The sequence below is a fragment of the Eleginops maclovinus genome, chromosome 16 (genome assembly GCF_036324505.1).
Source record: "Eleginops maclovinus isolate JMC-PN-2008 ecotype Puerto Natales chromosome 16, JC_Emac_rtc_rv5, whole genome shotgun sequence".
NCBI lineage: Eukaryota > Metazoa > Chordata > Actinopteri > Perciformes > Eleginopidae > Eleginops > Eleginops maclovinus.
Window position 1 is genome coordinate 2622252 of NC_086364.1, and position 15530 is coordinate 2637781.

The 15530-nt window shown below is 39.5% G+C and overlaps 1 protein-coding gene across 1 annotated transcript; it reads right to left on the reverse strand.

The window, feature by feature from the left end:
• Nucleotides 1–2757: 2757 nt before the first annotated feature.
• On the reverse strand, nt 2758–15334 carry LOC134878742 (sodium- and chloride-dependent betaine transporter-like). The gene is made up of 14 exons (XM_063904953.1): nt 15160–15334; nt 13402–13536; nt 12307–12444; nt 10626–10737; nt 10369–10501; nt 8757–8891; nt 8521–8624; nt 6480–6604; nt 6274–6386; nt 5157–5294; nt 4953–5055; nt 4368–4468; nt 3104–3274; nt 2758–3002 (listed from the first exon to the last, which is right to left on the reverse strand). The coding sequence occupies exons 1-14, from the start codon at nt 15287–15289 to the stop codon at nt 2883–2885; spliced, it is 1758 nt and encodes a 585-aa protein (XP_063761023.1). The 5' UTR covers nt 15290–15334; the 3' UTR covers nt 2758–2882.
• Between the last annotated feature and the right edge of the window lie 196 nt (nt 15335–15530).

Sequence of the window (15530 nt, forward strand, 5' to 3'; positions counted from 1 at the left end):
TTAATGTGCTCTAATGTATATCCATCCTTGCTGTTTAGGGCACTTGTGGATGGCTTTGACAGCTCATGGGAAAACAGTAGGCATGGAATGCAATAAAGAGCCTTGGCACTCTCACTGTGAATAAGCCAATCTCTTCTGATTTTCTCACGGCCATTTGGCGACTTTACATATTGAAGATATATTGGAAAGGGTCTACCCTCCATATCTGTCGGTGTCAATGTGTTGATTTTTTCTTTATTTGCCAGTGTACACACAATTATTTCCCTCTGGTGTTTATCTAACATCTCTGGCCATAATCCTGGATCTTCTGGGCAGAACTGTTCGGCTTCACCCTGACTACGTGTTACCTCTTCTGTCCTCTGTCCGTCCTCCTCTCTATCCTGAATGCAACCTTCATGTTCGCTGTCTTCTCTTTCACTATCACTTCCACCATCTTCTCTCACTTCTTCTCTATCTACATCAGACTCCTCTGTGGGAGCATGAAGTATAATCAACATTAGTCTCTTATCAATTATTGCCAAATACACTAACATCCTGTTGCTGCAGTCATTCAAGTGTCTCAAGTCTGCATCAGTGCATGATGGAGGGCTTGTTGCAGCTGCAGGACCACTTTCTGTGGCAGTTTCTGGAATGTGTTTCACAAATGATATTTTAGCAGGCAGCTGGAATGGATGTTGGCCATTGTGTAAGCTAATATCATGACGTCTGGGAACTAGCTTATGCTATATATTCGTATTCATCATGTAGCCAGCATAATAACGGCTTAGTATTCATTTCATATTTGCTTGCTTCAAATCAGTAGCCTACTGTTGCAATATAATGTTCACTTTATTTATCCTTTATGCCAACTTAACCACGGCCTTATTGAAAGTGTAGCTCTTGGATAGCCTCTGCTTATTTTAGCAACGATAACGGAGGACGTATGGCACCTAATAATGCCGTTTCATCTTGTGTGTTTAAACGTTTGTGCTCACCTTTCTTTGCAAAGAAGTTCGTCAGAACTTGACTTCCTTCAATTTGCCTCCTCTACCTGTCTTTTCTCTCCTTTCTCTTTTGAGAACCAGACTTACATTTTTTACGCTCTGACATCTTGCATATCACCGACACCGACAGTGGACTGAACCATCTTGCGCTTTTCTCAAGGGGTGTTCACAATAGTGTAGTGACAGCAGATTTTACTTTTTTGGAATAATATACCATACAATTTAGAAAAACAAATACGTTAAGCTTGCATTTAGATTGATATTTATCATGAAAGTTAGCTGAACAACAACAAAAAATACTTAAAAAAAAAAAATCTAAACTTCCCACGGACCCCCCTCTGCCTTGGGCCCCCCCACAGCTGTGGTGTTTTACCCCCCTGTGCGACGGCCCTGCATGTGACTCGAGTCCACATGTCTGCTATAATCTGACCACTTTTTTCAGTAACGCGTAATCTAACGCGTTACTATTTCCAAACCAGTAATCAGATTAAAGTAATTTATCCAAATCACTTTGCGTTACTATTTTTGTCATTTTCCTTAGTGAAGATATATTTTTACTTTCTTCTTGTGTCTCGGGGAGTGACGTCTATGCGACAATTAAATCAGGTTTTCAGCACGAGGACAACTCACGTGTAATACCACGCAGCGACACAAACGTAACCAACAATGGAGGGAGGAGAGAGATGCGCGTTTTCTAGCTGGAAATACAGTCACTATTTTGAGTTTGTCAGCTAAAGATGACAATATTAATGTTCGTTGTACTCTGTGCTGGAGACAAAGTGCTATCTAGTTTCAAAAACACTACGACAAATGTGAAGAAACATTTGGAGTCGCAGCACGGCACAGTCAGACTTACAGAGCAAGTCCCACCAGGTGGTGCGAAGCAGAGAGCTGCGACTAAAGCAGGAGATCCCCCACCACCCAAACAACAAAAGCTGGACTCGGTGCAAAACCAGTAAGTGGGGGAGAGTTGAAGAAGTTGGTCGCAGTATGTTGGACTAATTTTTATGTTGAGGCGGTGGGGGAATGTTGTCGGCAGCTGCTGAATGTAACTAATAATGTAACTTGTAATCTAATTTAGTTACTTTTAAAATCAAGTAATCAGTAAAGTAGCTAAATTACTTTTTAAAGGAGTAATCAGTAATCAGATTACTTTTTCAAGGTAACTGTGGCAACACTGTAGCCAAGGTAATGTGCTGGATTTATAGATTGATAGATGGATAGACAAATGGATAGATCATGTTCAGAAGCTAAATAGCTAAAGTTAGCTAGCTAAAAATAGCATACTGAGAGGTTCATTGAATTCTGTCTCAATGTTAACTTACTTTTATAAATGTGAGCAGTGTAGACCTTTGTCTGTCTTTCTGGTAGTGTAATAAGAGTTATGTAAACTGTGCACATGAGCTTTAGTATGCTGCCAGTCACTAACAGACGATGGATGTGGTCCTGAAAAACCATGCAGTCATGGTAGAGTAGCTGTAAAGGATCTCTAATACGGGACCGTATAAATTTCCACTCTGTGGAAAACATTCATCATCATACCAGCACTTAAAAAACGCAGCTTGTCAGAACCCAACCACTACCAACCAATCGCACTCCAATGGCCATAAATGCCTAGAAAAGAGCCAAACGTTTGCTCAAAGTGTTGTTAGCAAGCAAGATTCGAATTCCCTTCTGGTTTTACATCACTTCACAAAACTTGTAGCAGTAAACATATAAGCAACATGCCAATGAAAGGCATGAGGAAGAATTGTAACAACATTTTAACGAGGTTAGTAAATGGACACTTTTAATAGGCATTGACGATACAAACTATAACTTTTGCTAAGAATAAGTGAATGTAAACATTTCAGAAACTCCACAGGGAAACTCTGATTTTGTCGCCCTCCTTATACTGACTCATAACTTGTCAGGGAAAGGGGCTGACAATGACTTCATTTCTGTCTCATTAAGGGAATGTTCTTCTTTTGTTTTAGGACCAACAGGATCACTAACGGGACGCCACAGGACCAAAAGACGCTGTCGAGGACATAAAAGATAATGACAAAACACAAACAGAATAATATTTCAAACCAATAATACATCAGGAAACTCTAAGCGGGTTGTGTTGGTGCTCTTACTTGTCTGAAGGAGCCCTCTGTGAAGTAGATCTTGCTGAGAGCAAAGATGGGTATTGTGACCACAGAAGAGATGGCAATGGCCAAGCCCAGAATGTAGGCCCAGTTAGGGTACACAGAGCCGTCACTTGTTGTCAGAGGCTGGAAATCCAGAAAGAAGCCGATGAGGCAAACCTTGAAGGAAAAGCAAAGGAACAAAGTAATTGTTCTGTGAACTATTTTTACACAGTATACTTAAATGTGAACAAATATGAAGTAGCCCAAATAGGCAGTAAAATACAAGTGGGTCAAGTTAGTCTGTCTTACAACAGTGGTGATTTATTGTCAAACATTGTTTGTCATATAAACATTTTAAAAAGCACTGAGCATTTGTATTTCATTTTTTACAAAGGGCTTAAAATTGTGTGTGCTAGTTGGGCCTGTTGCAGTTGTACCAATTCTTATTAATTAAAACCTTAAGTATTCTTATTTTATCCAACTTGGTATTTTTCCATTATATCTTCTATTAATAACTGATTAAGTTGTGCCCTCTCTAAACTTTATTGTAGAGACTGATTGTGTTTGTTTTTTTCACCCTTAATGTGCTGCTGTTGTGCATCCACGCCACTGTTACACAACCACATGGCTGGAAGGCTGATCATGCAAAATCCGGCTTGTATGGTGATCGTAAAATATGGCTATCCCCAATGAAATCTGCAGGACACCGAAGACGAAGGGTAAAACGGAGAAACGAACCAGAACACGTCATTAGCAACGTAATGTCCCTTGCTAAAAATTGACAAGCTAGGAGTCTTACGGAATATCTGGAGTGTAGTTTAATGTGCCCATATCTGACTATTGATTTCCATCAATGGCTTCCGGATTGTTGGAGAAACGTTTCCAATGTGTCCTTTGATGGCTTCCAGACAGTTTGAGCCACCATGTCTCTGTGCTGTGGTGGACGTCCTGGCTCGTTCCTGAGGCACTGTGCCCAGATTTTAACTTTAACTTCTCAAGTGTATACAAATATTTATTTAATTCTAATATGATGCAATTCTCTGGATTGATTGATTGATTGATTGATTGATTGCTTAGAGGTCAGAAATGCTCTGGAGCTCCTTTGTATTGGCTGATCTCCTAAACTTAGTTTATCGCAATACAATTAAATCTAGTTCTAAGATACACTTGATACAGAGCCTGGACAGATTCTCCCCACAACCTAAAACTCACCACAGTTCTATTCATCACATGTAGATTCTACTTTCTTTCAGACTAGTGTGTAACTCACAGTGCAGATCAGAGGCGTGATGTAACGCCAGCACAGTGAGTAAAAAACCCCCGGCCTCTGTCCCATCATGTCTTCAAGTGCATCACATATCCGCTCAGCCCCTGCGGTATTAAAACAGTTTGTTAGTAACATTTTAAAAGGACAGGATCTCCTGCTGTAGAAGAACGATGTAAATCACACCAATGGATTGGCGTGTAACAACTTATTGGAACACAAACAGTTTTTATGAAGCCCTAAAACCATCGTTAGACAATTTAAGACTATTAGACTTAATAAAAAATAAAAAATGTATGTGTATATACATATATATATATATATGTGTGTATATATATATGTATATATATATTGTATAACCCATGCTTAACCACACAATACCACACCGTAGGTCCACAGATTTATGATTTATCTCAAAAATGATATCCTATATAAACACATTTTCAGAGAGGGATGGAATGGGTTCCAAAAACATTCCCAGAAATGTTACCTGGTCATTTTAATAAATTAGCTGTTTTAAGGATTTACTCTATAGCTGGATAGTCAAACTGCATGTGGTTAATTAAAGAATAACTGAAACCTGGTACTTACCGAAGGCCCAGCCAACAGCCACACACTGGACCAAAGACACAAATAACACACATATCCCATTGGCACCAAAGTAATCAATCAGCTCGAACTGGTATACTCCTCCCTGGATAACACAGAAGAGGTAATGAAATACTCATCCCATATGAAAACATGCTACATTTTAACCACTGTGTTTGGGAAGGGGAACGCCAGCCTGCTTAGTACTTGTGTTGTGAGAGTGATCTGTAAGAGGAAGGTGAAACAGCAGAAGACGATGAGGAGGATTTCTCTGCGCCAAGGTCTGCGCATCTGTCCAGGAAACATGTCAATCACGGAGGATGTTATAGTTTCCAAACCTGCAAACTGACACATACAAGCAGACAGGAAAAAAATTAGCCTTGCTCCTCCCCGTTCCACTGCTGTTTTAGTTTGCATTCATGATTTTGTCATAGTGTATGCTGCTGATTAAACACTTTTTGTTGTTGTTCAATTCAAACCCGCCCCTGCCGCCGACCTAAGCATGATACTCCGTACTTGGGTCTTGATCATCAGTTTTTTTGGTTTCAAATTCGCTCAGAACTAGCCCTTGAACCGGTTAGGTGGGAAAGCGGTATCAGTGAGATTAATCTCAACAAAGACAAACCTGGGATTGTCAGAGATCTCCAAGAGTGGCCCACATGAGAATAAGCTACCCTCTGAAGCAACCTGGTTTGAAAAAACTTCATTTATTTGTAGGTTGATTGTTTTAAAATTCTAAGACCCCTTTAACGGCAAGAGTAACAAGGCTTGTTGTTGTGTCTATTTTCATTGACTTTACATGTAATTGCGACGCTCAAATACATTGCATCACTTCCGGTGTGAACTTTAGAGCTCAGTTCTGATTCTTGCTCGGATCCATTTTTTTGGGGGGGGGCTTTGTTGTCTTTTTTTTCTTGACTGTGCACACATTCCAGATCAAGAATGCTTGTAACGCTATTGCTATTGACAAGTATAGCTGAGCTAGTTAGGAATGTGTTTGAACCAAAGGGTAATTCAAATTCTGATGCTGGATGAAAAGTCAGAGGTTGTCAATATGTATTACTAAAATAAAAATGTCAACACCATGGTGGCAATAGACGAAAAGTCAGGGAATGAGTCCTTTATGGAAAATGGAGTTAAGTGGCAATCCATCCAACGCTTTTTGCCATAAATAGAGCGACTTCATGCAAATGAAAAACAGAATGAATTTCTCCAATGATTTTTACATGGGTGTTCACTGATACAGCATAAACAGTGGCAACATATCTTTATACCTTACATTAATCCCATGTAAAGGACACTAACAGTATGTGGTGTATCTTACCACAGTGTCCAGTCCCAACAGAATGAGCATAAGGAAGAAGCAGGCGGCCCACAGCTGAGGCAGCGGCATCATGGCCACAGCCTGAGGAAACGCGATGAACGCTAGCCCAGGGCCTGCGAGGACAGAAGAGACATTTGGAATGTTGTGAGGGTACTTTTGATTCTCTTGTCTAGCAGAGGCAGTAGCTTTGCGCTTGAAAATCGTACCTGATGTGACGACCTTGTCGATGGGAATCCCCTGTTTTTGGGCCATGAATCCCAGAGCTGAGAAGACTGCAAATCCGGAGACCAAGCTGGTGCAGCTATTGAGCACACATAACCACACACTGTCCCTGCATACACAGACACAAAGCTTAGCAGGCAGAGCAGGGAAAAGGTACAGATAGTAATAAACTTTAGGTTGTTGGGTGGAAAATCCGTCCTGAGGTAGTTCGGTTCACCCCTTACAAACATTTTCTTATTGCCCCTAGATGTACAGTGGGGCAAAAAAGTATTTAGTCAGCCACCAATTGTGCAAGTTCTCCCATTTAAAAAGATGAGAGAGGCCTGTAATTTTTATCATAGGTACACTTCAACTATGAGAGACAGAATGAGAAAAAAAAATCCAGGAAATCACATTGTAGGATTTTTAATGAATTTATTGGTAAATTCCTCAGTAAAATAAGTATTTGGTCACCTACAAACAAGCAAAATTTCTGGCTCTCACAGACCTGTAACTTCTTCTTTAAGAGGCTCCTCTGTCCTCCACTCGTTACCTGTATTAATGGCACCTTTTTGAACTCGTTATCAGTATAAAAGACACCTGTCCACAACCTCAAACAGTCATACTCCAAACTCCACTATGGCCAAGACCAAAGAGCTGTCAAAGGAGACCAGAGACACAATTGTAGACCTGCACCAGGCTGGGAAAACTGAATCTGCAATAGGTAAGCAGCTTGGTGTGAAGAAATCAACTGTGGGAGCAATTATTAGAAAATGGAAGACATACAAGACCACTGCTAATCTCCCTCGATCTGGGACTCCACGCAAGATCTCACCCCGTGGGGTCAAAATGATCACAAGAACGGTGAGCAAAAATCCCAGAACCACACGGGGGGACCTAGTGAATGACCTGCAGAGAGCTGGGACCAAAGTAACAGAGGCTACCATCAGTAACACACTACGCCGCCAGGGACTTAAATCCTGCAGTTCCAGACGTGTCCCCCTGCTTAAGCCAGTACATGTCCAGGCCCGTCTGAAGTTTGCTAGAGGGCATTTGGATGATCCAGAAGAGGATTGGGAGAATGTCATATGGTCAGATGAAACCAAAATAGAACTTTTTGGTAAAAACTCAACTCGTCGTGTTTGGAGGAGAAAGAATGCAGAGTTGCATCCAAAGAACACCATACCTACTGTGAAGCATGGGGGTGGAAACATCATGCTTTGGGGCTGTTTTTCTGCAAAGGGACCAGGACGACTGATCCGTGTAAAGGAAAGAATGAATGGGGCCATGTATCGTGAGATTTTGAGTGAAAACCTCCTTCCATCAGCAAGGGCACTGAAGATGAAGCGTGGCTGGGTCTTTCAGCATGACAATGATCCCAAACACACCGCCAGGGCAACGAAGGAGTGGCTTCGTAAGAAGCATTTCAAGGTCCTGGAGTGGCCTAGCCAGTCTCCAGATCTCAACCCCATAGAAAATTATTGGAGGGAGTTGAAAGTCCGTGTTGCCCAGCGACAGCCCCAAAACATCACTGCTTTAGAGGAGATCTGCATGGAGGAATGGGCCAAAATACCAGCAACAGTGTGTGGAAACCTTGTGAAGACTTACAGAAAACGTTTGACCTCTGTCATTGCCAACAAAGGGTATATAACAAAGTATTGAGATGAACTTTTGTTATTGACCAAATACTTATTTTCCACAATAATTTGAAATTAATTCATTAAAAATCCTACAATGTGATTTCCTGGATTTATTTTTCTCATTCTGTCTCTCATAGTTGAGGTATACCTATGATAAAAATTACAGGCCTCTCTCATCTTTTTAAATTGGAGAACTTGCACAATTGGTGGCTGACTAAATACTTTTTTGCCCCACTGTATCTAGATCCTAAGGTAGATCTAGTTTCCATCTTTGAGATTTATAAAAGAAAGCACAGCCACATTTCATCCCCTCTTTCTAAGGATTAGTATGGTTTGAATGCTGTCATAAATTCACATAAGCTCCCAATATACTGTATCAACTGGAACTACTGATCACATGACTTACCTGTAACAGTTGTTTGTGACTTTGTTGTAACTGCTCAATGTGATATGGGTTCCTGATGCGACACCATAGGAGAACAGGACCTGGGCGCAAGCCTCCATCCACACCTTTTGAAGAAAGATTTAAAAAGCATGTATTTAGGTTATCAGCGTTATATCAGTCATTCACAGGTAGATTTTGTTTATCTTACTTCTTTTTTCTGTTCAATTCAGGCAGGTGTAAAACTGTACAGTGTCTACCTGAAGGTCCGCCAGGCGAGAGGGATCTGGATACAGGTAGTAGACCACACCCTGCCAGGCTCCCGGCAGCGTCAACCCCCTGACCAGTAGGATGGCCAGCATAACATAGGGGAACATAGCCGTGAAATACACCACCTGAGAATGTATTAAAAGAATCCTGTATGTTCATTATGTTACCTGTTTGTAGTAAACAAACAGCACTTAACAAGTTAAACTGCACATGAACAATACAACACCATGAACAATGGTAAATCCAAGGGTAAGAACACAGATATATAAAGACAGAAAATAAGTGTTTTGTTTTTTTTGGGAGAAATTCTAAAAGGAAAATGATCTTGAGAACCTTTAAGGTACTTTGCTTAACCATTCAAATGTTATATTCCCTCACATTTCTACTCCACCAACATTTTCAAAAGCACCCTGAAGTGTCTATCTTATTTTATTAAATTAATTTCATTGGAGTTCATGTCTAATATTTTAGAGGAGAGTGGACAATGCCATTAAGCCAATGTATTTCCCTATCAAACTTGGAATGTGTAAGTTTCCTTTGTGAAACTACAGATGGCACTCAATGATATGAATGGAAGTTTAGTAAATAGGACCTGCGGTGAATTCTGGGGCACCGCCACCGTCTTTGAAGGATAGCGTCTATAGCAACGGCAGCAGCATTCACCGGTCATCTGTCAGCTGATCCGAAATGAATATATTATGCATGATACATAGAAAGCCATTACAAAGAGAGGCTCATCACTGAGGCGCAGGATTGTAATTTCAATAAATTATAGGTAAACAATCTCTCTCTATGAATTTAGAGAAGACATTTAAAAAAAAAAGATCTCCTTAGATGTTTCTCTGCTTGATGCATGCCAATAATTTGACCCTTCTGAAACAGATTAACATCTTTTCCACGACCACAGGATATGTCTTTCCACATGACTGTTTAACAAATGAGAAACTACTCACTGCATCAGTTAGGGTTAATAACTTGTTGCCAGCTGAAACATAATCACCCATGCAGTAATTATCCAATGGGAGGCTCTTACCTATTTGCTTAGTTAAATAAAAAATGTTGCCGGGGATTGTAGCTAATGTTATGCTAGCTGAATGCTGTTGGCTTATCATGCATAATTAATCTACAGGTATAATTATGAAACTGCAATATTTCACGTTTTAAATCTCATTCTCTCTAGTGAGTTGTGTAGTTCTGCAATGCATTCTGACACAGTAAGTAGTTGGTAGATTGCTGCCACCCAACCCAATTGGCATCTCCTGCTAATGTTTGCTACTCCCATGTAAACTTTCCATGTTGGAGAAGAGAAAATGTAATCCTGTGGTCCTTTTTTGGTTCCTTTGCTGGTTGTGAGAGTGGCTGTTACGTCCAACAACACAAAGTGCCTACCAACCATGAAAAAAAGGTTAGGCTACTTTGCTAGCCGTACTGGTTAAGTCAATAGGTTGTGATCACTAAACTCATCTAATGATTATATTGATCAAATACTCTTTTTTTTCTAATGGATTCTTCCAAGAAACAAAGTTGTCAATGGCAATTAACTAACAAACCAGGTTGGAGGAGATAGTTTTGGCTTGAATCCTCACATAAATATTCACAAACCTTTCCTGTGGAACGGACCCCTTTCCAAACGCAGAAGTAGCAAACTACCCAGACAGCCAGGAGACACAGCAGCACTTCCCACTGCACTCCACCCAACTCCTCTATCCCCCCAGACATAGACAACACTCCTCTCCTGTAAGGGGACACAACACAGTCAATGATAAGCGCATTTGACAAGAAAACAGAATATACTTTATACATGACCAGCTGCTGTTGATATCATTTATTATGAACTTCATGTGACAACATTGACTCACTCCCAGAACTCAGAGACTGAAGACTTGGTGAGATTTCCAGAGGTCCATTTTACCGACAGGTTGCCTCTGTGTGTTTGAGTAGAGTTTGAGGAGGTGAGGTCCACACATCTGTCTGTTAGTTGGAAAGCAAATCAAAATGGGGTTGAAGTGAAAATCTGCATATCACAGGTTAGTAAAATGGTCAGTCAATTGGTTATTATTTTCATAGAACATAAACAATAAGAAGGTCAAATATAAAAAGATATATATGCTTTGAAAATCTTTCACAGTATAAGTAGGAAATGCTCATCACACCACAGACGACCCTGCAAACCCAGTCTTAACTCTGTTGCCTTTAAATTCTCAACTCAACTATCCCTGCAAATATGACTTCTATTTAATAATTATCCAAAGTGCAAAACATTTCTGTAATGTTATCTCAGAATCATGTTCAGTCTTTGTCTCTGGGACAATTGATGTGAAGAAGCTGTCAGTCAGTTTGCAACAGATTAGATTGCCGCTAATGTTTGTGCCCAAACTTTAGCGGCATTTTAGTCGTAGTTGATTTCCTCTGCTTCTCTTGTAAGTAGTTAATGTGTTGAAAGGGATACAGAAATGTTTCATTTCATTGATTGCCATCATGACATCTACAAGTGACCAGGGTAATCATTTATAACATTATAATTACCATCAAATGAATGTAAAGGTGACCATGTCTAATAATAATATTCTTGAAGAATAATACCATGTGTCAATAAAGAAAAAGGGAGATGCTATTTGCACCCAAATGTACATTAGATTTGGGTTTGAATGTATGTTTAGATATGCAAATGTCTTTCATTGATGATGGAACATCTTATCTTCAGCACTGTTTATGCATCTGTATTACTTTTTATGCGATTGCTTGTTTAGGTAATCTGAACATCAGAGATCAGTGCTATGTTGTGAATGTCTTGGTGCAGCAGCAGGGCAGTATTGAACACTACAGACGAACTATCCTAACCTAATCTTGGATTGTAGATATGAGTCAATCATTAATTAGGATGTTTCAGGCATAAAGTAAATACAGTTGGTATGGGTGTTAAAAGCCGAATACCTGCTGTGTGACTATTCTCACCCAAGTTCAAATAGTCACTGTAAAACAGAACACCTGAGTGGCACTTCTAAGAAGCATAGGCGGTGCCAGGGTAGGCTTGGTTGGGCTATATATAAAAAATACTGTTAGGAATAATCAATATATTGGAGCGGAACTTTAGAAGATAATTCACTGTTTCTGGACGGATCATATTCGTCCACTTCCGGTAGTATTACAGGATGTTGTTTTTAGCCTCAGATAGCATAAAGCTAATATTGTATTGTATATATGAGTAGAGGGAGAAGGACCAGTGGAGTTACATACTAAACACACCGCCTCTACCTCTCACTCATTGATGCTGCAATGATACAGTTGCCTGTTTAATAACTGATAGACCTCAGAAGAATTGCATAATAGAATATTGTAGGTCAGAGCTCCAGGACTTCGCTAACATCCTTTTATTAAACACTCCTTTTATAACTTTTAAGGGAGGTTTGCTTTCTTTCTTTTAAACCGACTCCTGGGCTTCAAATAAACGAACATTTCCAACAATACTCTGGCGCCGCCACTGCTAAGAATTAAGTACTTTAGGTCCTGTACCTCCACCCATCCTTCCCCTATACAGACCTGTGTTCCAGGGGTTGTTGCAGGTGGCCCAGGGCAGAGGGTCTCTGAAGCAATAGAAGAAGTAGAGGAGGGCCCAGGCCAGGATAATGGTGTAGACTCTGGAATAAAGTTGGATCACTATATAAGAATAGCCAGTACCTGGAGAGAGAGATCATCCAAAATACTCTAAGTTTAAGCTGTTATGGTATATAGCACTGAGACACATCCATAAATAAGTACACTGTTCAACTAAACGTAGAAAACATCAGATTTAAAGGATAAAAGCGGGTTTTAGTATGTTCCCAAAATACAGGCCAGGGAAAAAAAACAAGGCTGGATAAACTGCAGCTGCCTGTGATAAAAAGGGCATTCCTACTAACCGTGATTTACATTACATATCCATCATTTTAATGTTATGAATGGCCTTTTTCACACGTTTTTCTCATTGATTTCTCGAATAAAGTGTTATTGTCCTATGTCAGTGACTGTGAGTGTATGTATTAATGGCATCATTCAATCATCAAAACGGAGGCTTTGTATAAGAGCAGCAGGACTGCAATATTTAGATTTGAAGTACTTTATTGGGATAATCCTAACATCAACAATAAGGCCTAAATTGGGACCAAAACTTCAGACTTTTTTAGTTAACTTCTATTTCTTATTAAAAGCATCTACAGTTTTTTTTTAAGTGAACACCCCTGCCCAGGCGCTACACATTTCATAATGCAACATCCCTAATGGTAGAGTACCACTATGCAATTATCATATCCTCCATAAGATCTGTTTTCTGACATTTGGTGGAATAACAATGCTTTATGCTCATTCTGTATTTTTTAGGCGTCATCATATGTGAATCAAAGTGACAAAGTGAGGGTTATATGCTTATATGTTTATACGGCCAGGTGAAAACCATTGCCATCATTTCTTAATTAATGCTACTTATGCTAACTGTGCAAATTGCCGAACACATGCATGTGAAAATCCAGCAGTTTCTATGTGATGGGGACCCTACTATACATTTTCTAACTTAAAGCTTTGGGGTACTCAACATTTCTGGGTTCATTCAGCTGGCAACTGGACTATAATGTGTTAAATGAAACAGATGGATGTGGTTACCCTGTGCCAGCGGGCAGAGCTTGCTCCAACAGGTCATGGCGCCCTCTTGTGTGTACTGACCAATCGCCGTCTCCATCAGGTAAAGTGGCACGCCACACAGCAGAGCAAAGAAACAGTATGGCAGCAGGAAGACACCTGAACACACAGAATAATCACACCTGAGGCCGTGACATGTTTAGTTTTGATGTGCCATTCATTTAATAATAACCATGAGAAGGACTGATTCTGCATTAATAAAGCAGTTGAAAGTCAGAGACAGAGTTTCTGAAGTGTTAGATCCAATGACATGCTGCCCATTTTTATTATGGGTTAATACAGCAAATACTTACCTGATAAATCGATGAATGTGTGGATGAAATGTCAAAAAATGTCAGTAAATTAAACATATCCAACGCAGAGATATTGAGGTTTTGAATGTATGTATGTATATAAATAAGAATGGTGCACAAGAATGCAGTTGAAAGTTAATTATAAAAAAAAGTTGAGGATGTGTATGGACAAATCTGTGTGGACAGATTATGTAAGAACAAATCAACTTTGAATGTATATTTCATCAGTAACAATTATTAAAGTTAACATGTATATAACTTTTAATGTCACCAGGTTCATACTGAAGCATATTTAGCATCACATACACAACTCATCTGATGTCATAAGTTTATCTGGTCATAAACCAAAGTGTTAACAAATGAGTAAAAATGCAGATTTTAGGTGCTGGTCAGAGGATCACTTAGGGACAAAGAGTCTGCCGTACAAGTAAAACCACATTCCCTGAAGGTATTCTGGACAGGTTCCTTATTGACAGCTATTCATAGGTAATGTTAAGCAGTGGTGGAAAGTAACTCAGTACATGAACTGATTTATTATACTCAAGTACGTTTTTGACATATTTGTACTTTACTTAAATACTTCTATTTAATGCTACTTAATATTTCTAATCAACTACATTTCAGAGATGAGTATCACAGTTACTTTGTACAGATACTAATACATCTGTGCATGCATGCACTACTAATCTACACAGTATCTACATCTGGTCCAAATTGACCAACTATTACACTGAAATTCTCTTGTGTAAAAACATGATCAAATTAAAACCATCATCGAATAATATTTTGAAAAGATCCATTCTGCACAACGAGTACTTGATATTTAAGGTACATTTAGCTGATATTTGTTCTGTACTTTATATTATTATGAAATAGACCATTGTGCAGAATGAGTACTTATATTTTCTGTGCTTAGGGTACATTTTGATACATATATTTTTGTTTATTCATAAGTACAATTTGGAAATCAGGACATACTTCTAGATGAGTATTTTAAGACTATTGTATTTGCACTTTTATTTAAGTAAGGAGAACTTCTTACAACATCGAGGGTTAAGTTATGCCTACAGGATTTACATGTTCTTGCCTGTTCTACTTGTGCTTGGTAGATAGTCAGGTTTACAAAAACAACACACACAGAAGCAAATTGATATCAATAGTTACTGAGTGGAATAACTTCTATTAATTAGCAGCTAATCCTAATCTTCCATGTGGCTAATAAAGTCAATATATACACTTTCAGATGTTTTTCATGTAACTTCAAAGTAGATTCTTTTCAGTTCTTTTAACACTCCACATTCAATTTGCCTCATAGATTGAGAGTTGTTTAGCAGCTCTTCTGCAGCTTGATGGAATAACAAAACAGAGATAAGGGATTTTTCCATTAAATTATCTTAAATATCACACTTGATTTCATGTTGCGGCTCACCTCCTCCATTCTTATAGCACAGGTAGGGGAATCTCCACACATTGCCCAGGCCCACCACATTGCCAGCTGCTGCCAGAATATATTCCCTTTTCCTCGTCCACTGTTCCCTCTTTTCCACTTCGGTCTCCATTGGTGTTCCTTATTCGATCCTCTGCTCAGGACTTTCAGCACACAGCCCTGCACAACCTACTGATTGTTTGACTGTTGCCTGAGGCCTTGTGTGTAGAGGGAGGAATTGCTGATAAGTACAAGGTGTTGAGGAGATGCCACAAAGATGCCAGAAGCAAGACATCAGCACAACATGCATACCTTTTACCCACGAACAGTACCTGTTCTACAACAACCAGTTATTTAATGAGAGCAGCCCATTT